The sequence below is a fragment of the Miniopterus schreibersii genome (assembly GCF_964146895.1).
Source record: "Miniopterus schreibersii genome assembly, chromosome: 4".
NCBI classification, from domain to species: Eukaryota; Metazoa; Chordata; class Mammalia; order Chiroptera; family Miniopteridae; genus Miniopterus; species Miniopterus schreibersii.
Genome location: NC_138105.1, coordinates 67,449,420 through 67,474,939, shown reverse-complemented (window position 1 = coordinate 67,474,939; position 25,520 = coordinate 67,449,420). Strand labels below are relative to the sequence as shown.

The 25,520-nt window shown below is 56.1% G+C and overlaps 1 protein-coding gene and 1 pseudogene across 5 annotated transcripts; one reads left to right on the top strand and one right to left on the bottom strand.

Annotated features, from left to right (window-relative positions):
* Positions 1-295: 295 nt before the first annotated feature.
* NRTN (neurturin) lies at positions 296-19,241 on the bottom strand. Of its 4 annotated transcripts, none has more exons than XR_013998802.1 (4): positions 18,875-19,241; positions 8,984-9,159; positions 5,446-6,154; positions 296-1,307 (listed from the first exon to the last, which is right to left on the bottom strand). XR_013998802.1 is itself a non-coding variant. In XM_081137331.1 (3 exons), the coding sequence occupies exons 2-3, from the start codon at positions 9,150-9,152 to the stop codon at positions 5,730-5,732; spliced, it is 594 nt and encodes a 197-aa protein (XP_080993457.1). In that variant the 5' UTR covers positions 9,153-9,159; positions 18,875-19,241; the 3' UTR covers positions 4,627-5,729. The 4 variants fall into 4 exon arrangements, 2 of the variants coding, with proteins under 2 accessions (XP_080993457.1, XP_080993458.1); XR_013998803.1 differs by having other exon boundaries at positions 312-501; XM_081137331.1 differs by lacking the exon at positions 296-1,307 and having other exon boundaries at positions 4,627-6,154.
* LOC308557177 (3-galactosyl-N-acetylglucosaminide 4-alpha-L-fucosyltransferase FUT3-like) lies at positions 1,301-2,535 on the top strand (annotated as a pseudogene). Its single transcript has one exon. The product of its transcript is annotated as a 3-galactosyl-N-acetylglucosaminide 4-alpha-L-fucosyltransferase FUT3-like (transcript).
* Positions 19,242-25,520: the final 6,279 nt, after the last annotated feature.

Here is a 25,520-nt window from a genome sequence, read left to right as displayed (position 1 = left end):
TAGATCCAAACTAGTATTATTTCAATGTGTGATAAATATAAAAATTGAGATATTTTCATTGTCTTTTTCACTCTAAGTCTTGGAAATCCAGTGCATATTTTATGGCAGCACACTTAATGCCGGCACTCACTTTTCCTTGTAGATACTTGACCTGTACTTAGACTCCATAAAACATATGGTGGAAAAAGCAGATTTGCACATCCAAAGTGTTCCAAATGTACTTACATGTTTTCCAGTCATAGAATTGAGAACCAGACATTGTTTTTGGTTTGTTTTTACTTTTTATTTTCAAGTTGTTTTCAATTCACAGAAGAGAATATCCGTTTTAAAATGTAAATGAGCATTAACAACTCCGTTCCTGGGACACAACAGCCACATTTCAAGGGCTCAGTAGACATACTCGGTCAGTGGCCAGTGAATTGGATGGTGCAGAGGTAGAACAAGTCCCTGATTGCAGTAAAGTTCTATTGGATTGTGCCAGGCTGTAGATTTGAGCTCCACCTGCAAAGTGGGAGAGAAGTTTGGGGTTACATGAAGAGGGGAGAGTTGAGGTTCTGGGTCATAATGGCTCTAGCTGTGTGTACTTAGGCAAGAGACAAATGAGTCGCTCTGGGCCTCAGTTTTCTCATCTGTGAAATGGGCGGCTCCAGGGCTGCAGACCCAAGGTCATAAATTTCTGCTCCAGTGATTGGGGCATGAGGTCTGGGAGAACTTCGTGACTACCATGTGGACAGGAAGGACTGGGAATGGAGGGAAATCAGCCAGCACAAACCCAGAGGAGCTGTTTTTGAGCACTTATTGAGCATGAAACACCAAGTAAACATAAAATCAAGTTCACACTGGCATCCCTAAGCACTTTCTTTGCTCTTCCTGCAAACAGACGAGGCTCTCTTTCACCTCCAGGCCTTTGCATTGGCTGTCTCTTCTGCCAGGAACATTCTTCCCCTGACTCCTACTCTACCTGGTGAGTCCTTACATAACCTTCAAACCCCAATCCCATTGTACCCCTCCCAAACAGAGCCCAGGATTTAAGCCTCAATTCCAGGGCACAGGGAGCCTCTTGTAACTAACTCTGACTTCTCCCCAGATTGGGGAAAGAGCCTGGGAAAGTTGAGAAAGGGCAGGGTCGAGGTGGGACCCGAGAGCTGTTGTGACCTATCCCACCTTTCCTGGGGACCCCTCTCTCCCCAGTTAGCGAGGTCATGTTGCCTAGTGACTAGGAGAAAGTGGGCTCAGGTCAAACTGTCTTTGTTGGAGTTGCAGCTCTGCCATTTCCTCACTGAGTCACTTGGCCTCTGCTCTCTCATCTGTAAAACAGGAATCATTAACAGTGTCTACCTCAGGACTTATGAATATTAACCCATGTGTGCACCCTAGGCGTGGGTTATTGTTTTTATCAATGATACTGTCTCCACTGTCCCTTCTCCCAGCTGCTCTGACCCATGTATCCACTCGACTGGGCCAAGACATGATGTCCCTGGCACCATTCTCTCCTTGGGGTGCTTTTGGTGTGCTTCTGCTACTTGTGTGTATCCACAAGCCCATGTGGTCCCATAAGTTCACAATGGACTCTCATAATGGGTGAGCAGGGCCCGTGTCCTCTGGGGGAGCCCAGCCAGGCCTCCTTGGGGGGTCCCCCCGCCCATCCACCCCTGCTTCTCCTGCTGTGGACATGGGCATTCAACACCCCGCAGCTCTGTCCCAGTGCTCAGAACCGTGGCCTGGCACAGCTGACAGCCACCTGGCCATCGACCGCAGCGTATACCCTCGGGAGGACACAGCCCTCATGCATCCCTGAAAGGTTAGCTACTGACCGCAGGCGCAGCTTCCGCCGTCCCTGGGGCCGCCCGGCCAGTGCTGCGTGTGGTTTAACACGGCACCGCCCAGCTGCTACCCACACTGAGGGCCTGTATGAGTACTTCAGTCTCACCATGTCCTTCCACAGAGACTGGGACATCACGTGGCACGGCTGGCTGGAGCCATGGCCTGGCCAGCCTCTGGATGCACCAGTCAACCTCTCAGCTAACATGGAGCTGGTGGCCTGGGTGGTGTCAACCGGAAGAAGGATTCGACCAGATGCTTGACATGTATGGGCATTCCCACAAGCCACTGCTCCAGATGGTCATGACCCAATAGCTGTCCCAGTACAAGTTATATCTGGCTTTTGAGAACTCACACCCCAACTACATCACAGAGAAGCTGTAGAAGAATGCCCTGCAGGCCTGGATCATGCCCATGGTGTTGGGCCCCAGCCGGAGGAACTATGAACAATTCCTGCCGCCTGACACCTTCATCCACACAGACAACTTCCAGAGCCCCAAGGAGTTGGGCCAGTATCTGCTGGCACTGGACAAAGACCATGCCCGCTATCTGAGTTACTTTCACTGGTGGGAGACACTGCAGCCTTGATCCTGCAGCTGGGCCTGGGCCCTGATGTTCTGCAAGGCCTTCTGGCAGCTGTACCAGGAGTCCAATGACCAGGCAGTGACCAGCATAGCCTCTTGGTTCAGATGAGCCCACCAACCTGGGGCCTCATCTGCTGGGGACCTCAACTGCCAGCCTCTTCTGCTTTCAGAAACCTCACCTGCCAGGGGCCTCATCTACTGGGGGTGCAAAGGGGGAGTTTCACATGCTGGGGGCCTCACCTCCTAGGGATCTCACCTGCTGGAGACCGTGGTTGTTGGAGATTTCACTTACCCAGGACTTTACCTTCTGGGTACCTCTGCTTCCAGGAATCTGGGCTCCAGGAACCTTACCTGCCAGGGGCCTCACTTGCTGGGGAGGGAAGTGTCTCCCCTGCTGGAGATGTTGGCTGCTGGGGTCCTCCCCCACCAAGGCACTCACTGCCTTGGCTCTGCTGGGTCTGCTTGCAGTTATTATCACTGGCATAACTGCCTGTGGGCAGGCAGGAAGGCAATATTGGCATCATTTTCCAGATGGGAACGTTCCGATGAAAACTGTATGTCCTCCCTTATTCTAGAACAGCAGTTCTCATTCCAGGGCAACTCTGCCCCCTGGGGACACTCGACAATGTCTGGGGACATTTGTAGTCATCAAGACTTGGGGTGGGCTGCCCAGCCGGCATAGCTCAGCGGTTGAGCAGCGACCTATGATCCAGGAGGTCACGGTTCGATTCCCAGTCAGGGCACATGCCCAGGTTTGGGGCTCGGTCCCCAGTAGGGGGTGGGCAGGAGGCAGCTGATCAATGACTCTCTCATAATTGATGTTTCTACCTTGCTCTCTCCCTCTCCCTTCCTCTCTCTGAAATCAATAAAGACATATTAAATTTAAAAAAGACTTGGGGTGGGCTGATAGCATCAAGTGAGTGGGAGTCAGGAATGCTGCTCAACAGCCTGCACGGCTCCCCAAACCCAGAATGGTCTAGCTACAAATGTCAAGACGTGGAAAACCCCTTGAGATCAAGCCCATCAGGCAGAGCGGGGAGAGTTAAGGCCCAGAGGGACTGGAAAGTGGGGGCCAGGCTATCCTGGGGTCAACATGGGGCAGGGCTGGCACAAGGGAAGGAATGACCCCTTGAAGGAGGGCAAGAGGGAAAGAGTGTGATACTGCGTGTGTGTGACACATGATGATCATGCAGGGCTTGGAGCATGACAGTCAGCATGGGTGTGTGTGGCTGCGAGTGTGTGACAAAATGCGTGATCCTGTTTCCTTTTATTTTCAAATGAATGGTGACTGTGAGGGTGCCCCCTTCTGAGTGTGCAGTTCCAAGTGTGAATGACAACTGAGCGTGTAAACATGTAGGCTGTGGGTCTGCATGTGATCCTGTCTGCTAAGCCCCATGTGGGAGGTAATCTCCGTACCGTGTGTGTGTGTGTATGTGTGTGTGTGGCATGAGCTGAGAAACCCCACCCTAGGGGTCTGTGGGGGCAGCTCTGTTTACGTTTCAATTATTTGGCGGGCTAAGCCAGAGCTCTGTGGTTGGGATGCTGGATCTGGGTGGGAGACAGGGAGGCTGAGGTCCCAGGAGGCCAGGGGAGCATACACACACACACCGAGGCAGCCAAGCTTCAGGGGCCACAAACCCAGGCCTCCAAGACCAACTTTCCTGCTGTATGTCCTGAGCTCAGCAACGTCCCTCTTTGAAGCTAAGGGCCATCTACGATGGGGAAACTGAGGCTCAGCTTCTGCAGTGTCTAGGGACTCCAGCCTCTCTCCCATGCCGGGCTGAGTCAGCCCAAACAGTGGAGGAATCCACCACCCCAAACCTCAGAGTCAGAATACTGCGGGGGCGGGCAGGGACCCTAGCCAGCCTTGGTCCTGAAGCTGCCTTCCAAGCAGACCACCCACTGGCTGGGTGGAGTCTGGCTGCCAAGCCATGCTCTTGGAGCTCCTTGTCAGTCCTGCCTGTTAGCTGCCTCAAGTTTCTCTAGCTGCAACCGGGGCCCTGGGGAGCAAGGAGTTGGGGGATGTTCCTGCCTGGCTAGGTGATCCTCCTTGGAGGCAGCTTCTGACTTGAGCCCTCTAGCTTCTGGACATGGATTGGGTCTGTAAAGGATGTGGTGGTTCAGGGTGGTCCTGAACTCAGATGTGTGGGAAAGAGGGGGCCCGTCTAGGAAAATAGTAAAAGGAGGGAAGGGGATGTTCCCTTGGGAGCCCTCAGTCTAAGGGGCTGGAAGGAAAGGGTCCATGCCCCCTGGGTGCCAGCCCCGGGCTTGTAGTGCCTACCCCCTCACCCACCCCCCTTCAGACCACGGGACCCACTGATCCTTCCCTGAACTCTGGGAACTCAACACCCTGCGCCCTTCCTCGGCCTGCCAAACGTCAAGGTGACACCATGGGCAAATCTAAACACTGCTCAGTGCTTTTTCCATCCTCTGAGGGGGCTCGTCATAAATCCCCCCTCGAACTCTGGCCAGGGTTTTTTATGGGCTAGGACCTAGATCCCTCGGGACCAGCTCTGCCCCAGAAGGCGCCAGGTTTGAGCTGGACAGGGCTGGCGCCCTCCCCAGACCTATCCCCACAGGGAGATGGGCAGTTTGCGTGTATTTTTAGCTAGTAAAAGGAGATAGTGGCTTAGAGTTCACTCTTGCAGTGGCCTGAGGATGCCCGTCGGGTGAGGGCAGCCCAGGCCCACCTGGATCTGCCTCCTCCTCTGTAGAGTGACTCCCCCTTCCTCTACCAACTTCAATTCTCCCCTTTCCCTCCCCAGAAGGACACACTGTGTGGAAGTGGGGAGGGGTACACGTTGGAAAGACCGGGTCCAGCTGGACCTGTCGCCCCTTCTACACGGTGACTCCACCTTCCCTCCCCAGAAGCACAGCTAGCTGGGATACCACAGGCTGGGCAGGAGCACAGGGACCTGCGGGGAGGTGGGAAGTACAGTCCCTGCAGACATTGCCCAGATTCACCCTATTTTCCCACTTGTACTCCGGAAACAGGACCCACATTGAATCTTTCTCCCTAAAGCAAATGGGATCTCCTCACCATCCGGCAGGTGATACCCGCATCCAACCCCTTTCCCAGTGGAGATGGCGCCACTTCCTCACACCTCCGCCTGCCCCTCCAAGAGGTGGACACCCCTGGTGCGCACAACCAAGAGCCAGCTCGATTTTCCACACTTTATCTCTGTACAGTTATCGCAAGTGTCCCGAGGCCTCGACGGCAGGTTCTGCGCACGGGCAGTCTGTGGCGGGTCCGACGGTCGCGGCTGTGGGTGCCTTCGGGGCTGGGTACGCGGCCGCCCCCTGGCCGGGACCGGTGAGGTAGGGTCACACGCAGGCGCACTCGCGCGCCGACAGCTCGTGCACCGTGTGGTAGCGGCTGTGCGCGTCCAGGAAAGACACTTCGTCCTCGTAGGCCGTCGGACGGCAGCAGGGCTGCGCGCGGACCCTCTCCCGCCGCACGCGCCGACGCTGGCGCAGGCGCCGCAGGCCCAGGTCGTAGACGCGCGCAGCCGCCTCGCACGCGCCTGCGCAGTAGCGGAACAGCACCGTCTCTTCCGACGCGTAGCCCAGGCCCAACTCGCTCACGCGCACCTCGAGCTCGCGCAGCCCGCACGGCCGCGTCCCCGACCGCGCACGCGCGCGCCGCCGCCGGGGCCCCGCCCGACGGCGCGGACTCGGAGATCGCCCGGCCCAGGGCGTCAGCTCGCGCAGTTCCACGGCGTCCGGGGCGCCCTGCAGCAGGGCACGGTCTGCGCGGGGAGGGAGAGAAGGGGGTGGGCATCAGTGGGTGGGCAGCAGGGAGCCCCTACCCTCGCTACTCCCCTGCAAAGAATGACCCATGCGGGGAAGCTGGGGTCATAGCGCATTTCCTAGATACCCGCTCTTGTACCCTCTCTGGCGGTGTTGGAGGGGTGCATATGCGGACCCCAACGCTGGTCCCCAAGGCTATCAACGCCGCTGTCTGGACCCTGCCCTATGTTGAGCTGCTCAGAGCCTGGCTAACCCTTTCTGGGTTCCCCGCACCACTTTCCAGCCGGCCCACCTGAGCAGATCTGATCTGGGTGTCTCAGCCCCTCTGGGCACCATCCCCCAACACTGTCTGTGGATCTCATCCCTATGCTGGGCTGCCCCAGGGTACTGACACGTCCTCTGACCAGTGTTGGAGTGCTGCCTCCCCCACCCAACCCCTCACCCTTTAGCTGAGCTGTATGGGTCTCTGCCTCACTGTCTCGGGTCCTTGCTCAGAGCCCCAACATCTTCTCTGAGCCCCTGGACTGCTCACAACCCCTCACCTTGTACCTGCTGCTCCACTGTGCAATAGGACTCAGTTTTCCCATACAGAAACCCAAATCGGGGTGTTTGGGCTCCCTAGAACACACAGTGGAGCAGCAGGCACAGAGGCCTGTATGGGGACCCCACCCCATGGGGTGGCAGCAGCTATTGTCAGGGCCACTCCCATGTTATAGGTAAGAAAACTGGGTACCCAAAAGAGCAGAGACTTGGCCAAGGCCACACCACTAGCAGGTGGCAGTGAGAGAGAGAAAACCAGACAGCATTCTTTCCGCCTCCATCGAGTGCCCAAGTTTGGCCCAAGTTCAGCCCTTTTCTTCCACAGCTGCCCGAAGGTGCCCATAGTCACAGAATCTCAGGGTCCCGTAGTCTAAGTTTATTTCCCAAGAGGCTGGCCCTGCCCCAGTACAGTAAGTCCTTACTTAACGTCGTCAGTAGGTTGTTGGAACTGCGGCAAAACGACAGAATGAAACCAGTTTTACCAAAGGCTAATTGATATAAACAAGAGTTAAGTTCCTGCGGCATTTCATCATTATAACACAACTATGTTGAAGGAAATGACTTTAATTGAGGACCTGCTGTACTGTGAAGCCCCAGGAGAGAAGTGCAGACTTTGGAATGGCTGGCAGGAGGCTCCCAGCCCCTGATGGTTGCAGTCACAGGTTGGGAGAGGAAATCCTGAGTTTAGCCTCAACCTGCCCACAAGGCTGGTGCACCTGGCTGTCAAAAGAAGTATCTTACTGAGAAGCCTGAGCGGGAGGGACTGTCTGTCACCCTGAGGTTGTCTGTTTCCATAGCAGGTCTCAGAAAGCAGACAAGCCCAGGTTCTGAGCCTAGCTCTGCCACTCTCCTTGTACAACTTCAGGCAGGTGATGGCCCTGCTATGCCAATATCCCTGTCTGCTCAATGTGGCTTGCAGAGTCCCTGAGGTGGTTGTGGCTGGGAGAATGGAAAGTGGGGGATGAATGAGCAGCCTTTTCTGAGTTCTTGCAGCCCAAGGGCCAGACTGGGATGGTCAGCACTGTCTGCTCTGGGGTTAGATTTGAACGTGGCTTACTTCTGGTGCCTAAAATGCCACCATTTAGTATGCACACCCCAAGGTGTACATCTAGAGAGTCATTTGGGGGGTTGCCAGATGAAATACAGATGCCCAGTTAAATTTGAATTTCAGATAAACAGTGAATAATCTTTTAGTATATCTGTCCCTGCATCCCTCCAGCAGGCCTGGCCACGTGCACAGGGTCTGGAACGCAAAGAGATGAGATTTGCTCCCCGCCCCCAGCCTGAAATTCCACCATCAGCGCATTAGTCCCAGGGCCTTAGGGGGATCAACAGCCACTCCCTTCCCCCAGTACAGGACACAGGGCTGGCAGGCATCCGCCCATGGGCCCAGATTCTTCTCAGTGGATTTCACCATTGGTACTTTGCCCCCAGGTCCTGGAGCGCTAGCTTTTGGGGGCCCCACCCAGGTCTCTGGGACCCAGTGTCCTGGGAAGGGTTTTGAGGCCTACGAGGGCAAATGGTGGGGACGGAAGTGAAGTCCCTGCCGGAGGCCACCCTTGTCCATTGTTAGGACAAGAAAGAAGGACTGTGTGGTCTGGCAGGGCGGGCATGCATGCAGCCCCCACTCACAGGCACCATGCATGTGCCCAGCCTGCGCCTACACCCCAGCCACCCTCACGGGCACACTGCATGGTCCTGTGCATGTGCACACAGGTCGGGGCCCACAGAGAACTTGCAGAGGGCAAGCACCAGGGGCAAGTGAGGAGCTGTGCCAGGTAGCCATGCTCCCTAGGTGGGATTTTCACTTCTCTACCTCACTGCCTTTTCCACGTCTGTCTCTCCCACCTTTGTCTCTCTCTCTCTGCCTCTCTATATCTGTCTCTTTCCCCATGTCTAGGTCTGTTTCTAGGTCTCTCTCTGTCTCCCCCTCTTCTTGGTCCCTATCAACCCATGCAGGTCACTGGGGCCTCGGGTCCAGCTCCCCCCCCCATGTGCTGCGGGGGGGATGCACCCTGCTGAGTTCCTAGGTCTAATCTCCATCTGGCCCCCTGGCCCCTGAGGGACGGAGCCTAATTCCTTGTGACAGCTGAGCCAAGAGACCCTAGTTCCCAGGAGTCATCCCCTACACACACATCCTGCGATGCCATGCCATTGGGGGATTTGCACCCTCCCTCCACCCCATCTTTAAAAAGGCCTCTGTGGCCTGGTTCCACTGCCTGAAATTCCACCAGTATGGCCATACCTATGTCAGGGGTATCTGACCCAAGACCAGGGGAAGGGCTTACACTGGGCCAGGCGGGCGATCCGGGCATCCAGGGTGCGAGGTGGCCGGCGCAGCGGGGCTAACGCGGGTCCGAGGCGGTGGCTGAGGAGCAGGCCGTCCCGACACATCCAGATGGAGAGCACAGAGCTGCAGAGCACTGAGGCCAAGGCCGCTGCCTTCCAGCGCTGCATCCTCGGCCTGCGGGCACGGGATGGTCAACCAAAAGGCCTGTCTGCCAGGCAACAAACCAGCACGGGACACTGGGCCAGGCACTGGGAACATAGTGGGGACCATGATTTTGAACCACTGCTGCTTAACTATCAGTAATAACATGTTATTCAGCAAGGAATCACAGAACATGAGTGTGAAAAACGCTGCTAAGGAGGGGTGGGCGCTGTATCAGGGGTATAGGGAACTGCCCCATCTGGGAGTCCCAGAGTGCTTTCCTGAGGGTTGAGGAAAGCTGAGACCTCACCAAAAGTAAGACTTGGCCAGGCAGAAGGGAGTGGCATCTCAGGCAGGGGGAAGAGCCAGTGCAAAGGTACAGAGGCTGAACCAAGCTTGGCCAATCCAACAGGAGGCTGGAGTGGCTGGAGCCCAGTGTGTTTAGGGAAAGAGTGAAAGGTGGAGGCATTCCCAACAGGGGGCACTGTGGGACAAGGGTGGCCAGGAGACCCAGTGCTTAGAATACAGTCCAGGGAGCAGAAACCCAGGGGTTGAGATTTTGTTCCCTACATATGATGTCCTTGGGAGTGACTTGCTGCCCCTTTCAGAGCCTGGGTTTACCCTCCAGACATAAACTGATGCCCAGAAAGGGGCTGCAATAAACCAAAGCTGCTCTTCACCCACTTCCAGACTATTGCTCAAGCAGGTCCTTCCACCCAAAACACTCTTTCTCTCCCTCCCCACTCCCATTACCCTTTCAGTCTCAGCTTGGACCAGCACCTCCCCCAGGAAGCCTGCCCTGACTGCCCTCACACTCAGGCCCTGAGCAGCCCCCATTAGAACTCCCATTACTCGGTGCTGTGACTGCCTGGGAGCGTCGTGCTTAGTGCATACAGTAGGTGTTTAATAACCCTCGTGTACACCCATCCCCCCTAACCGTCTCCAAGCAGCTCCCCTCCGCCTGGCGGCCCCTAGCCCGGGTTTACATTCCCCCACCCGGCTGCCTGGTGCCGGCCCGCGCGGGGCCTGGCGACAGGCCCGGTGTAAACATTTACACAGAGCGCTGAAAGCCGGGCTGGACGCAGGTCAGCGCCCGGGCTGGGCCGTGGGGTGCCGGGCGCCCCCAAGCGCGCACCTCGGCGCGCAAGCTCCTCACCCAGGCGCAGAGCAGTTATTTGCGTGCAATATGCATTTCATTTGCGTGTTGTTTGCATTTCATTCGCATGTGATTTGCGTAATCTGGCTGTTTGGGCTTCCCGCGGAGCTCTCCCCAGTCGCATGAATGCAAAGGCACAGGACTATACCCAACGGACCGTAATAGTGGGCATTTATTAAGCGCCTGCTCTATACCAAACCGTGCTGAACCCACGAGAGAGTCACTATTATATCCATTTTACAGCTGCGGAAACTGAGGCACAAAACAGAGGGGCTTGTTCAAGGGCATTTGGCTAGAAAAGGACCTGAAATTTGAAGGCATGTTTTTTAACAGGATTCACATCACATGGGTTGGGCCGGGGTTGAGAGCAAACGCTGTGGAGTCACCCCAAGGACTTGCCACTATTGATACCATAATTTTTATTACTGTTGGTGGTGGAGGTGATAGAGAATGAGCTCCTAGACATGGGGGCATATAAACAAACCCTGGGCCAGCCTGGATATCAGAGGGCACAGCATTTGCAAAGGTCCTGGGGCAGGACCAGGCCTGGCTTGTTGAAGGAACCAGGAGGTGCCCATGTGGCTGGAGCAGAGTGAGGGAGGGGAGGTAACAGCGCAGGTCCTTGGGGCCTTATGGACTGTGGAGAGAATATTTCATTCTCAAGGTTGTGCAGCAAACAGAGGTCAGCCCATTTGTCAGGTTCCCAAACCCACCCCCTTTTATGTCAGATCCTGCTCTACAGACAACACATATTAAGTCATTTCAACCTCACAAGAGTCTTTATCTCCATTTCACAGATGGGGAAACTGAGGCCTAGAGTAGTCACATGACTTACCCAAGGTCACAGAGCTGGTAGGGGGAGATAGCAGGGAAACCCACCCAGGCTCAAGACCTCTGGTGGGCACGGCTTTCTCTTGACCCCAACACCCTGCTTGCTCACACACCCAAGTCTTGGAGTAGTGTCTCAGTTTCCCTGTTAGGCTGGAACAAGGCCCAGCATAGCACCAGGCTGTGATCCTCTGCCTCTGCTAAGGGCTCAAGTGGGTGCTAAAAGGGTGGATGAGACACCAGCCAAGAGACGGCCTGGTCACAGGAGTTCCCCTCCCTAACTACCCCCCTCCCCATGGCCTTGAAGCACTAGACCCCATCAGAGCTCTGATGGGGGACAGGAAAGCAGGGGGGCTGACAGTGGAGGGGGCCCAGCAAGCCAGCTGATAAGCATCGGTTAACAATGGGTCTTTCTGTAAGGGGGTCACCCAACTGGTTTGTCTCTGGCACGGAGCTGACCGGGAGGGGGTGATTCGGGTGTGGCGGAGGGCACGGGGGAGGGGCCAGGTGTGCTTGTGTAATGGAGGCCCCGAGACCTGGGGAGGTGGGTGCCCTCACAGAGCATTTGGGGCTCACACACCCAGCATACTTATTCTTGCACACACTGTATCCCACTCACGTGAGCGTTTTCACACACTCAGACACTCCCATTTACACGCTCAGTGTTTTCATATTCACAATCATGCATTTGGACATCTTCACACACATTGAAATCCTCCCATTCACACATTTGAGCACTATCACACACACATTTGGGAGTTCTCACACTTACACCCAAACACTTACACACCCACACACTGGGGTGTTTTCACACCCCTACTCAAACATTATCACATACTTGGTTGTTTTCACCCTTAATCTTTGAACGTGACATATACACTTGAACACAATCACACACTCATGTTTTCACTCACATACTCAAACATGATCACACTCACTCACACACTAATGTTTCACACTCACACACTTGGGTGATTTTATTTTAAAATTTTTTTAATCCTCACCTGAGGATATTTTTTCCATTGCTTTTCAGAGAGAGTGGAAGGGAGAGAGAAACATCGATGTGAGACATCAATTGGTTGCCTTCTGCACGCCCCCTGACTGGGGCCAGGGATCGAGCCTGCAACTGAGGGGCATGCCCTTGGCCAGAATGGAACCAGGGACCCCTGAGTCCACAGGCCGACACTCTAACCACTGGGCCAAACTGGGTAGGGCCACTTGGGAGGTTTGAGACTCCTGCACTATGACACTTACACACTACCACATGCTCATGATCACACTTGAATACTACCAAGTTCACGCAGTAGTGTGACTTTGCATTCCAGATACACACATAGGGACACACACAGAACACACCCTCAGAGCTGTTGGGTCTTCAGCTGCAAAGATCCCAGGGGAACAGTGAACGGCACACACATGGTGGGCTGCAGGTGAGGCACATGGAAGTGAAGGAGGCAGGATGGCCCAGGAGAGAGCTGCCCTGCCCTGACCACTGGTACCCGGCCAAGGTTCATACCTGCTGGCATCTCAGTGCCGCCCATGCTGCCCAGACAGGGACTGGCTGGTTCCCTTCCCAGCCCTCAGACAATGTCCGGACCCCGGAGAATCTTCACTGGTGAGGGAATGGAGTACCCTCCCTTCTTGTGGGCCAGGCCAGTCTGAACTGCAGCAAGGGATGGAGGCAAGACCTCCACCTCTAGCTGGAGGCCACAGAATCCCCAGAGCTAGGGTAGGGAGGAAGAGGAATCTGAGGCTCAAAGAGGGGCGATGAGTAGCCCAAAGTCACACAACCAGGTAGGTCCTTCCAGTCATCCAAGGAGCAGTCAGTCAGGGTGGGGGTACGTGGGTGTTTCTGGCAGCTTCCTTGGTGGTGCCAGGAAATGCTCATTATCCTGGTGTCCAGGCAACGCCCTGGGGCTCCGCCTTTCCACTGGGTGTCCCAGGGACACCCACCAGGCATACCTGTTCCCAGGGTTAACAGCCTCCGACCTGCAGAGCTCCTGGCCTCAGGGAGGCGCCTGCTTCATGCTTGTTTCCAGGGACAGGAAGGATAAGAGGTGACTCGTTCCTCAATCCATTCATCCCTCTAGTCTGGAGGAGGCCTGGAATTGGAGCCTGTCCCCATTGGGCAAACTCCTACTTATCCTTCAAAGCCTTAGCTCCTAAAGCCCCTCCTCCAGGAAGCCTTTCCTGTTCCCCATCATGGCATGTTGGCCACAGGTCCCTCCCTCTTGCCCTGCCCTGCACAGTATCTATGTCCATGTCTGTCTTTTCTGGAGTAGGGGTTTCCGGAGGGACAGTCTGGGCTGGGTTATCTCAATAATTCTATTCACAGAGGCATGAGCTGCCTGCAGCCTCCCAGTCTCCACGCTTTTTAAAAAAATATGCTTTTTATTGATTTCAGAGAGGAAGGGAGAGGGAAAGAAAAAGAGAAACATCAATGATGCAGTCTCCTCGCTTTTGTTGCCTTCTTCAATGTGCCCCCTTCTCCTTCCTTTCCACCTCACTTCTGAACATGTCCCTGGTCCTCCCATAACTCGGTTTCCCCATTTTCAGAAAGTGTCTGAAAGGAGCTGCCCAGCACTGTGGGAATGCCAGGAAGGACCAGGGAGAGCTTGCTGGAGTGGCTGGTAGGGCTGTCGTCACTGTCCACAGGCAGCGCGGGCCAGGTTGTGAAGCCATGGGGACAGATGGGGTGGCCCGCACGCTGGAGGAGGGGCATGTGTCTGTGAACACTGCAGCGCGAGGGCTCCAGACAGCTGAGTTTGGATCCCTGCTCTGCCTCTTCCCGACCGGGTAACCTCCCCCTCTCAGAGCCTCAGTTTCCCCATCTGTACAACGGACTGCCCAGGACACCCTCCTCATCTGGACGGCCATTTAATTAATTCAGTGAAGTTCTGCAGAACTGGCCGACAGCAACAGTTGGCCTCAGACCTCTTGCACGCCTGTACCTCTGTTTCCCCCATCAGTGCTGAGAGCTCCCAGGCTGGCAACTGGGCCTGTTCCTAGGACAGCCCTGCTTGTCTCCTTTCTCCCAGATGGCCCCTGGGGGGTCCACTGATGGGGAAACTGAGGCCCTATGACAGGCAGGACTTGGGTCTCTCTCAAGGCAAGACTCAATGGTTCTGCAAAACAAGAAACAAATTCTGCAGCCCACAAAAATGTGTCCCCTCCCTCGGAGGGCCCCAGGGCCCAGCCCCACCCCATGGTGGGGACAGGGAGGCCAGGGCAGCCTCGAGCTGGCAACACACATCTGGGGGTAAACCAGGAACATCTGGCTAGCACAGTTGGTTCAGATGCTGTGTCTGCAGGGGCCAGGGGCCAGCCCATGGGACAGCCTCAGGGCGGGCACAGTCACAGACACCTCCAGCAGGCCCTTCCAGGCCTGGCCAGAGGTGGGGGCATAGCCTCTCTTCTTCTTCCCCCAACCAAGGAGCTGCCTGCTGCCCAACTATGAGCACCATTGCTGGCTCCCTGCTACTCTGAGAATCAAGTGTCAGCCCCTGAGCTCATCTTAAGGAGCTCTGGGTTTGTCTTGGCCGAAGTACAGCTGAGGGGTGGACTGACAGAGAGAGTGACTTCTGGGGAGGACTGTGCTGGTTGCGATAATAATAGAAGTAAAATAGCCCTGGCCAGTTTTGCTCAGTGGTTAGAGCGTCAGCACACAGATCGAAGGGTCATGGGTTTGATTCCTGGTCAAGGGCACGAACCTCGGTTGCAGGTTCCCCGTCCTGTTGGGGCATATGCGGAAGGCAACCAATCGATGTGTCTCTCTCATGTTGATGTTTCTCTCTCTCTCCCCCCTCTCCTCTCTCCCTTCCACTCTCTCTACAAATCAATGAAAAAAATATCCTCGGGTGAGGATTAAAAAGAATAATAATAATAGAAGTAAAATAATAACAGCTAACAGTAACCCTAGCAAACAACACTACTGGTATAGGCACTTTACACGTAATGACTCATAGCTAGGTATGGACTATTTTATCCCCATTTTGTAGATGGGAAAACTGAGGTCCAAAGAAATGAAGTGACTTGCTCAGGGTTAAACAGAGTGTAAGTGGGATTTGAACTCATGTAGTTGGGCAAACTCCTACTCATCCCTCAGAGCCCCTGCCCTAACACCTCTTCCTCCACATTTTTACCCACTGTACCATATGGCCTTTCTAACAACAACAATAACATTAACACCTAGCAATGTTGTCCATTCCATTTATTTAGTGATGAGCACTGTGCTAAGGGCTTTCTACATATTTAATTCTTCCCCCAGTCCCTGAAAAATATATTATATTAGCCCCATTTCCCACACAGGGAAACTGAGGCTTGGAGAAGTAGGGACTTGTTTGAATAAATGGTTGGGCTGTGGTTGAACCTGGGTCTGACTCCTGACTTGTTTTCTCAATGCCTCCACAATCCCTGGGCTCTGGGTAACAGGGGTAATGCTGAGAGAGAGGAGACATGGGGAGGGTATGATAGGCTCTGCTGTCTGGGGAAAAAATAGGACTGAGCTTCAGGGAAGTAAGAGGTTTCCTCAAAAACACACAGCAGAGCAGAACTAGCAGTAAATAAAGGGCCAGATGGCAGAAAGCCCAGACAGCCAGACTGAGCTCTGTCCATAACACATTAATTCAGCAAACACTTATTGAGCCCTTACTGTATGCAGGGCCAGGCAGGGAACTCAGGATGACCAAGGCCAACCTGGGCCCCACCCTTGCCAACTCACTGTCCAATCAGGGCAATGGATGATAAATAAGAAATAAATATGGTAATTTGGTTGTTGACAGTGCAACAATAACAAAAAATAAAAGAAGGTGAAGCAATGGTGCCTGGGGTGGGGGTTGACTTTGTGGTTGAGTGATCAAGGAGTGCTTCTCAGAGGAGGCAGCATTTGAGCTAGGACCAAGTGAACATTTGGGGAGAGTGTCCCAGGTGAGGGAGGTGCAGGAGCAAAGGCTCGGAGACAGGACTGTGCCTGTTCAACGTGACCAATGTGACTGGAGCAATGGTACCAGAGACAGTATGGGGAGATGAGGTGGGAGAGGTCACAAGAGCCCTGTGACCTACCTGCAGAGTCAGTCCTCCATTCTCCACCAGTGCCTGGGGCCCTCTTCCTGCACCCGCTGCTGTGTTCTCAGGAAGACTGGGCTGGGGAGTGTGTGTGCGTGTGTGTGTGCGTGTGTGTGTGTGTGTGTGTGTGTGTGTATGGCTCCGGGCCACAGCTTTCAGGACCCACGGACCCACCATTTCTAGCCCAGCCCTCTGTGACTAGACCATAAAGTTCCCACCCACCTTGACCACACCAGGCTGGTTGGCGCTGGCCCTGTAGGCAGCTGGGGCGAGCAGGAGGGGGCTCCCTGGGGTAGGATAACAGGATCAGCCTAATGAGGCCTGGCACACCACACAGCTGAGCAGCTGGCATGGGGCCTAGCGGGTGGTGTGAGAGATGTGGATTCTTTGAGAGTGGCCAGGACATCACACAAAGCTGATCAAAAGACAGAACAGGAAACTGAGGCACGGGCCCCAGGCACAGCTCAAATCCTAACACTAGTTTTCTGGGAACCAGGATACCTGTCACTTCTTCCATCTCCCCAAGTTCAAATGTTTGCCTCAGGTCCCCAACACACTAAGCTATTTAAGCATGAATGGTGCCCTCTCTCTGGGCTTCACTTTCCCCAACTGGGAAATGAGATCCACCTACTGCCACCAGAGGCCCCTCCTCTAATTTCTTCTGCCCTGGACTTTTCTGCCCCACCTTGGGAGACCAGGAAAGATACATCTGAGGAGGAATCCAACAGCCCCTCAAGCAGAGATGGCTGGGCCCACTGATATCACATGAGTTAAAGACCCTTCCTCTCTCCTCTGTATTTCCAGTCCCCACCTCCAGTAATCTGTCTTTGAATACCCCAGCCCAGGACTCCCTCTGCCAACCTTTCAGAAAGTCTCTCCTTCCCACATTCACCCCAGCATCCTGGATTTGCCATAACCAGTTAGCCTATTCTTTCCTGCTTCCAGATCTTTGACTATGCAGTTCCCACCACCTGGAATGCCCTTTGTTTTCCCTCTTAGAAAACTCCTACTCATCCTTCACAGCCCTAGCTCTAATGCTCTTCCTCCAGGAAGTCTTCCCTGACTGCCCTCCCCTAAGATAGAGCCTTTGTTCTCCACTCTGGGCTCCACCCTTAATCTAAGTCTGTTACCCTTGAAGGACAGAGCTCAGGAGCCCTGACACCAAAACAGTCATACCATTTCTGTCCAACAAACATTTGTTGAAACAGTCTCTTGATTGTGTCTTTGTGCCTGGCTATAATCTGTTTGTTTCCTTCACTTGCTCTAGACTCTTTATATCCTCTGCTCTTTCCCTGAAAACTGAGGCCTGAAACTTGAGGGACAAGCATTAATGGTGGAATTTCAGACACTGTGCCCAGCTGCAGAGGGGGGATGTTTGGTTTTCTTTCCTGCAACCCCTAGAACCAGCTCTTTGAAACTCGCTGTGGGTAGGTTGGAAGGCCCAGGAGTGGCTTCGAAATCCCAATCTTCAGGAGTCCTGGGATGAAAGTAGTTGGGAGGGGTGTCCAAAGGGCCCCAAGGCAAGGGGCTGAAGGTGGGGAGAAGCTGGCAAAGCTGGGAGTCTTCCTTCCACTGACATCCGCCTAGACCAGTCACGCCCCATTGGGGCTTCCTCAGCCTGGGGCACTTGAAGGCAGACAAAGAGTGTCATGGAACACAGAGAGAAGGATGTTGGACAGGGAGAGGACAGGGCGGGAACAGAGGAGTGAGGAAATTCAGGGGTCCAGCCTCCCATGCGCCTTCCAGGCCCCTGGCCCTGCTCCCTGGGCTGGTGGCCTAGCCTTGCAGGTAACCACAGGCCAGCTAAACAGAGCCAGTGGCACCACAATACATGCTGGTGCTTCCTGGAGAGCGGGCAGTGGTGACAGCAACCCCTGGGAGGGGCCATTTTTCGCTCCAGTCCCACCCCAAGTCTGCCCACCCTCTGCAGCCCCCTTGGCCTGATGAATCCTAACTCCCAAACCGCTCCTCCTGGGAGAATTTTTAGACTATCCTGAACAAGATAATGCCTCTTTTAAAAAGCAAAAAAGCAAGGTATAGCCCCCTCTCCTTCAAATCTGGTTTTTGCCCTTAAGGACACCCCCCCCCCCCAAAAGGGTTTCGCGCCCTCTTGTGGCCGAACAAGCGGCTCCAGGAGCCAAAAGAGCCGGGCCCTTACCGGAGGACACGGTGTCCCCGGCGGCGGCGGCGCGCAGGGAACGCGGCTGGAACGCGCCACTGACAGATGTTTACTTCTGTGCGCAGCTGGGCCGCGACGGCAACCCCCCGCCCAGGGTCTGCGGGATCCGGATGCCCCCCACGGCCCCTTGTAGACGAAAAGGCAGAAGGAGCGTCTGGAGCTCGCTCTCCTAAAGGCTTAGGAGGGGATTCCGGCTGCCTTCGTTCCCACTCCTCTTCAGACGCACACTTGGGGGTCGGAGGAAGCAGAGGTGTGCCCGCCCCGTCGGACAGGGAGCCGCCCCCCTCCCAGATCCCGACTTGCAGAGGCGCTTCATTAAGATCGCCCTCCCCACCCCGCCCCTCCACCGCGCGGGGACCTGTTGCCCCTTGACCCCATCCTCGTACATACACCGGTTCTCGGCTCCGGGAGGGAAGCTACGGGTCTGCCCCAAATCCTAGAAGCCCCCCAGGCCCCCGTATACGGGCCCGGTCCTCCCCCCACCTCGGTCCCCTGTGGGCCCCCAGCTTGCCCTTGCTTACCTGCTGGGGCGTCCGACTACCCGTCAGTGGTGGCCGCGCCTGCCGCCCGCGCCAGCCCCAGCCCCTGCCCCTGCCGCCGCGACCGCCATTCCGGCCGCCTGGGCCCGCGGCGCCTGGGGGGGCCCGGGCCTCAGGGGGCGGCCGCGGGGGGGGCGCGGCGCGGGCCGGCCCATGGGGCCCCCCCGGGCTCGCTCAGCCGCGGGCTGCGGCCATCCCGGTGCGGCGGGGGCTGGGGCTGGGGGATGCTCTGGACGGCCTGCGGCTCCGAGGGCGCGGGGGACGCACGGACGGCGCGGGCGGCCTCGGTGCAAGGCGCGGGGCTCCGGGGCGGCAGGACGAGGGGCCCGGGTGCTCCGAGCGGCTCCACGGCGCGCTCTCCCGCCGCCTCCGCCGCGGACCGCACCGCCGGCTAGGGGCCGGAGGCGGGGCTGGAGGCGGGGCCAAGGGCGGTAGCTCGGGTTTCCCGAGACTTGAGCCGCCCTCTCCCCGCCCCCGCCCGATGGGGCCCGAGGAGCGCAGGTGGCAGGGATGCGGGGGCCACAGCGCCCCCCTAGACGGCGATGTCCGGGGGCCCTAGAGAGCCCAGCAGAGCTGCTGTGAGAAAGTGGGTCCCAAGACACCTCCTCCCCAACGGCCCTTCCTGGGATAAAACCACAGCGCCCCGACGCCAGTGCCCGCAGCTCTCAGCGCCCCCACCCCTGAGGATTTGGCCTTCCTGTCAGACTCCGGATCCTGCCTGGTCCCCTTTCGGAAAGCAAGGCCCCAAGAAGTCCCGTCACCAAGGAAGCCCCTGAAGGGAATCCTCAGAGCAGGTCCGCCTTCAATTAGCTGTTTCCCACCCCCGCTGCAGTGACCCCGACGGCGCATCCTGGGTAAATCCGGGGCTCAAAGATGCCCCCAGACCCCCTTGGGACAATAAAGAGTCACAGTACTCCCCCATCCCACTAAGGATTGTGGAGTCCCCTAGTACCGCCCCAGGTCCTCTTTCAGAAAGCTACAGAAGAGTCTCTTGAAAAAGCCATTTCAAAGAACTGAATTCAGTTTTTCCCTAAGACAGCAACTGATATCCTAAGACTGACAACCACTGTCCACAGAGGCCCCATCAAGTGGCAGTTCCCTCCAATCTGGCCTCAGAGCCCCGAGTGGGATCCCTTTCCCACCCATGGCTCCCGGTGGTGCCCTCCTGGGCACTAAGACCCAGCGTTGCTCCCCAACAGCCAGCCCAAACCCACCGGGTCTCCTCCCCGACGGCTCCGCGTTCCCAAAGCGCCCCCTGGCGGTCTCAGCCGACTAGAGGGCGTGGATAGAGGGGCGGGGGCGGGGCTGGAAAAGCAGTGGCCCCGCCCCACCCCGGCCTATTCACGGAGAAACACCTCCCTGCAGCCCCGCCCCCGACCCCCAGCACGCAGGTTCCTCCCCGCGCCGTCCTGGCCCGCACGCGTGTTCTTGGTGCCTGGTGCTCAGGTTTCTCGCTCCGGCCGCCTGATTTCTTGGGTCCTCCTCGCTCTGGCCAGGCCGCCTGCGTTCCTTTGACCCCGGCAGCCTGGGGTTAGGAGCATTTGGCTCTGGTAGGAGCCCACTCCCCATCCCCAACACACGCATACCCTTGGGGCCCATACAACTTGTGCTACTGCGCAGTGTACACGGTTTCGGGGTGGGGTCGGGACACTCGGGCAACCTCGCCCGTTGTACACGAGCTCAAGTGAGTTTGGGACGGCTGGGTGCGCGAACGGCGCATGCGCGCGGCGCGGTGCAAGTGCAAGCGGAAGGCGGGTAGGAATGTGACTTGGGAGGGCAGGAGCGCGCGCGTGGGCCAGAGTAGCGGCCCCGCGGCTGCCCGGTCCCAGTCCAGGATGGAAAGGACAAGGGGGTCTGTGCTTTTTGTGGCTTTGGGCCGGTACTTCGCTCCGTGGCTCAGTTTCCCCATCTGTGTTATTAGCAGATCCTCAGAGTTCTAGAAAGGACCTGTGCCAGGCGCGTGGTGAACAGTGTCCAAGTGTCCATTATTGGTGTTGCCAAGTGCTCACTCCCACAGACATCCACACCCTCAGGAGGAAAGGACATGGCGCCGTTGGCCATTCACACAGAGATTCCCCAAACCTTTGATCCAGGCAGGGCCACACCCACTGCCGTGCCTGTCTCACACATAAGCGCCATCCTTATACACGCCGTGGTCACAGCCAGCTACACCATCCTGCTCTGACATGCGCTGTTGCTCACACTCATACAGGCATTCTTACTTGGCTCCCGTTTGGACACACTCACACACAGACACAGAGCTCACACTGCCCCAACACATGCACACACAGACACAGACACAGACAACATGACATTCATACACTTATCAGCCCACTGGCCCTCAGAGTAGCTACAGGGAGCAGAGTAGGGGCACTTGGCACACTGTTACACACTCGCGCACTGCCTAGCACTGGTACGCACGCTAGCACACACACAGAGCTCCCCCCAAAACCCCCAACACTCACATGCCATCCCGACCACAGGTTGCCTACCCCATAGCCACCCCATAGAGAAGCATGAAGACACACACACTGGGCCGACTAGGAGGCACAGCTTCCCTGCACACATGAAGCCCTGCCAGGAAGCCACCCCCACCCCTCCAGCCACAATAAGCTGTCACCAGCTGCCCCGTGGCTGCCTCCTGCTCACCCCACACTGCCTGTGTCCCCCTCCCCACTGCGGTTGGGGGCCTTGGGGGAGGGGGCGTGCAGGCACATGGGGAGCAGGACACGCACATGTGCCTACCATGTGGACACTCATAAAATGGTTGCCCTGGCAACAGCAACTTGAAAGACTTGGTTCTTCCTCTGGGATGGGCGGGACAGAAGACAGGAGGTGGGGACTCCAGGATCCACACCCACCTTCCACCACAGGAGTGTGTCACACTCAAGGATATACACACTGATACAAACACATGTGGAGGACACCCTATCACATTTACACCCCCCGAGACCCAGCTCTGCTCAGGGCCGGCTCCATGTGGTCAGATGAGACACTAGTGTGACACCCTCACCAGTGTGTCACTTCACACAACCCAGCACCCCAGCCACTGTCACCAACCCACACACTTTTTCACCTCTTGGACATGCGGTGACACAGACACCTCGTCACAGTGGCTGACTCACACTGCAGCTTGGAACAGGGGTGCATGAGGGCACCTCTGCCAACCAGCCTTCACCCCCCTCAAAGGAGCTGTCAAGGCCTGGCTGCCCGGGAGGCCAAGGGGACTTAGGGGCTGGTTCTATGTGCAGGGAACATGGGTATTTACAATGCTTATTTTTAAACCTTCCTTGTCCCATGCTGGGGCCCCTGAGAGGTGGAGTGGGTAGAACTGAGCCCTGAACCTCCTGCACTAGCAGTGAAGGCCATGGGTCAGGACTGTGGTCTCCCCAGGGCACAGATGTGCAGAAACTAAGGCTTGGTGAGAAGCAAGGGGCACCCTGGGCACCTGTCACCTATGGCTGGTTTGAGCCTGCTGGCCCCAGGGTCAAAGCTGAGGCAGAGATGGGACAGTGCTGGGGCACTGGAACTGAGGCTCCTTCACCTGCCTGTGGTATTTACCCAGGAATTAGTTCCGCTCCTTCACAGGCTCCTGGGATGTCTCCCCCAGTACTCCAGGCAACACTTCTTCCTCCCCAGTCTGCTCTGTGCCCACTTTCCAGTTTTGAAACTCAAGGATCAGAGAGGTCAAGACACTGGCCCAAGATCACGAAGTGAGGAAGAGGCTCAAACTTCAGATTGCATGACTCTAGAACGTCATACAACTGCCCCCAGACTCTCCTCCACCCCTGTCCCCCAAAGCTGGCCCCCTTCCCTCCCTGGGCAGTCACTGCTCCCAAGGGGAATGATCTGTTCAAGGGTGGAGGCCCAGACGGAGGTTGTGGGAGTCTGGTGGCCGCTGGCCAAGACTCGGACTTGGCTGGTGGAGAAGTTTCCATCTTAGCATCAGGAGCTGGTCCAGGCCCCTAAAGCCCAGTACTACACCTCAGGACCCCCAGGGATCAACCCAAGGGGGGGGAGTGGCCCAGCGCCCTCTGTGTCCTCTGTCCCTCCAGCTGTCCCCAGCCAGAGCATTGACCATCTCCACACACTAAGCATTGCCTCATCCCCCAATGTGCTGATGACCAGGTTTGTTTTGTGCCCAGCACAGGCCCTCAGCGGTGGGTAGTGTCACTTTGCAAGAGGCTTCCCAAAACTAGGCTTCAGGGCTCTTGATGTGACAAAGTCATCCTCACCCTGAGCTAGATAGGCTGAGAGTGGGCTGAGCTAGACATACAAAAGGCCTCAGCGCACTGACGGGGGACAGAGCTGGACATGCACACCCAGCTGGGGTCAGAGCATGGGTCCCAGGGGCCAGAGGAGAAGCCAGCTGAGCTCAGCCAGGATAAGGCCTTTGAGGCTTGTGGGAGGCAGGAAGGAGTTGGCTGGTTCCAGGCGAGGATGGGAAAAGCAGGGATGGTAGCTGTTCCCACATGGCCATTTACAGCCACAGGTCACAGGTCCTGTCCCTGGAGGCTCCAGGTCACCAAGGTGGGAAAGCCATTAGGGTGGCCAGAGGGAGCTGGGTGGGGGGTTGAGCCCGAGTCTGTGAGCGTACCTGCAGAGCAGGGCTGGAGTGAGAAGCTTCCTAGGCTCACAGAGGCACAGACCTTCCCCTTCAAAAGTCAGAAATGTGTACACACAGTCACACACACAGAGACATACAACAGACACACAGACACACCTCAAAGTAACTCATACTCAGCAGTAACTGCTGCAAATATGTATATACCATGACACACTCACAAACACAAAAGCCACAAATGTGTACACTGTCACACACATACAATAGACACACACAGACACATAAACATGCTCATAGACACACATGCAGAAAACCCCCAAAGTCATTCATACTCAGCAGTCACAGCTGTAAATGTGTATACACCAACATCGTCCTCCCCCCCCACCCCCAGCAGCCCTAGCCGCTGAGGTTCAGCAGCCCTGCAGCACATCCACCCTGGCATCAGACTCTCAGTCACCTGCCTGCCCTGCTGTCTCATGTCCTTGGCCCTGGGCTGCCCTAATCCCGGTCTCATGTCCTGAAGCCAGAAGATAAGGGGCAGCTGCAGCCCCAGATAAGGAAGGCGCAGCCACAAATCTGGGGCGGCCCCAGCAGAGGTGGGCACCAAGCCCAGCCACACCTGCCTCGCTCTGGCAACCCCATCCAGCCTAGCAGAAAGGGACACGAGGGACTGAGAGAAGGCAAGGGGGAGACAGAGGAGAGGGATGGGGAGAGTGGGAAAAGGCAGAGAGAGATAGATGCAGAGAGACAGAGATACACAACAGAGAAGTGTGAAGAGAGATGAGACAAATATAGAGGAAAAGAGAAATGCAGAGCAAGATAAGAAAGAGACAGAGGAATACACAATACAAGAGAACAAAAAAAACTGGGACAGAATCAGGAAGGAAAAAGAGACAGGCAGAGAGAGTTAGTGACTGAGAGGAGTGTCAGCTGCTTTCCCAAGGCCCTGCTCTACCCCTAGCTGGGTGCCTGTCTTCCCACCTGCCTCCTTCTTGCTTTGGAGAATAACCCAGGCCTGGTTCAGGGTGGGGGAACACCTTCCTCACTGTCCCCACATTCTCCAAGGTGACACCTAGGAAGGTTTCAGCTCCCTCCCACAAGCTCAGTGAAGGTGGGACCCCTAGAGTAGGTCCTACCCGCTCTGTGTCTGTTTCCCCAGTCATGATAAGATGTATTCACTCAGGAAGTGTTCATTGAGCACCTACTGTGTACCAGGCCCTGAGCTGGGTGCCAGGGACACAGTGACCGAGGTAGACCCAACTCCCACACTCCCTGCGCTCACAGTCCATTGGGGAAGATGGGTGTGTGGCCAGGTTGCTTCCAGGATAATCAGAATGGTGATAGGGGGCACTCAGGCAGCTGCAGAGCCTATAAGGGACACTGGCCCCCCCTGAGCAGGGGGCCATCAGAGAGGCTTCCAGAGGAAAAGGACGTGAGAACTAAAATGTGAGTGTAATGAGCAAGGTGACTAGGAGCAGGGAATAGATGTCCTTGAAGAGGGAAGAGCATATACAAAGACTAGGAGGTAAGACTGGCTCATGGGAAGTCTGAAATGAACTTGGTGATTGAGTTTAGGGAGTGAGGAGGTAATAAGGGATGAAGCTGGGGAAGGAAGCAGAGGCTGGGTCATGTAGGAACTTGGGAGCCGTGGTCCAGGGCTGGGACAGTAGGCAACAAGGGAAGGCTTAGGAGTGGGGGAAGGGGGGGTATGGGCAGATATGTTTTAGAAAGAGCTGTGGGCTCTGGCTGGGTAGCTCAGTTGGTGTCATTCCAATATGCCAAGGTTGAGGGTTGGATACCTGGTCAGGGAACATACAAGCAGCAACCAATGAATGCATAAATAAGTGGAACAACAAATTGATGTCTCTCTCTCATCTAAGATCGATACATAAAAACTAAAAAGAAAAAAGAAAAGAGCAAGCTGTGGGAGGATGGGCTGTTGGGGACATTGAGGCCCTGAAGGCTGAGTAATAGGAGAGGAAACTGACGAGAGAGAGACTCTATAAGGAAAACGGGCAAGAAGCTGTGGGTAAAGAGGCAGGAGGGGAGGCTGATGCCCTGGAT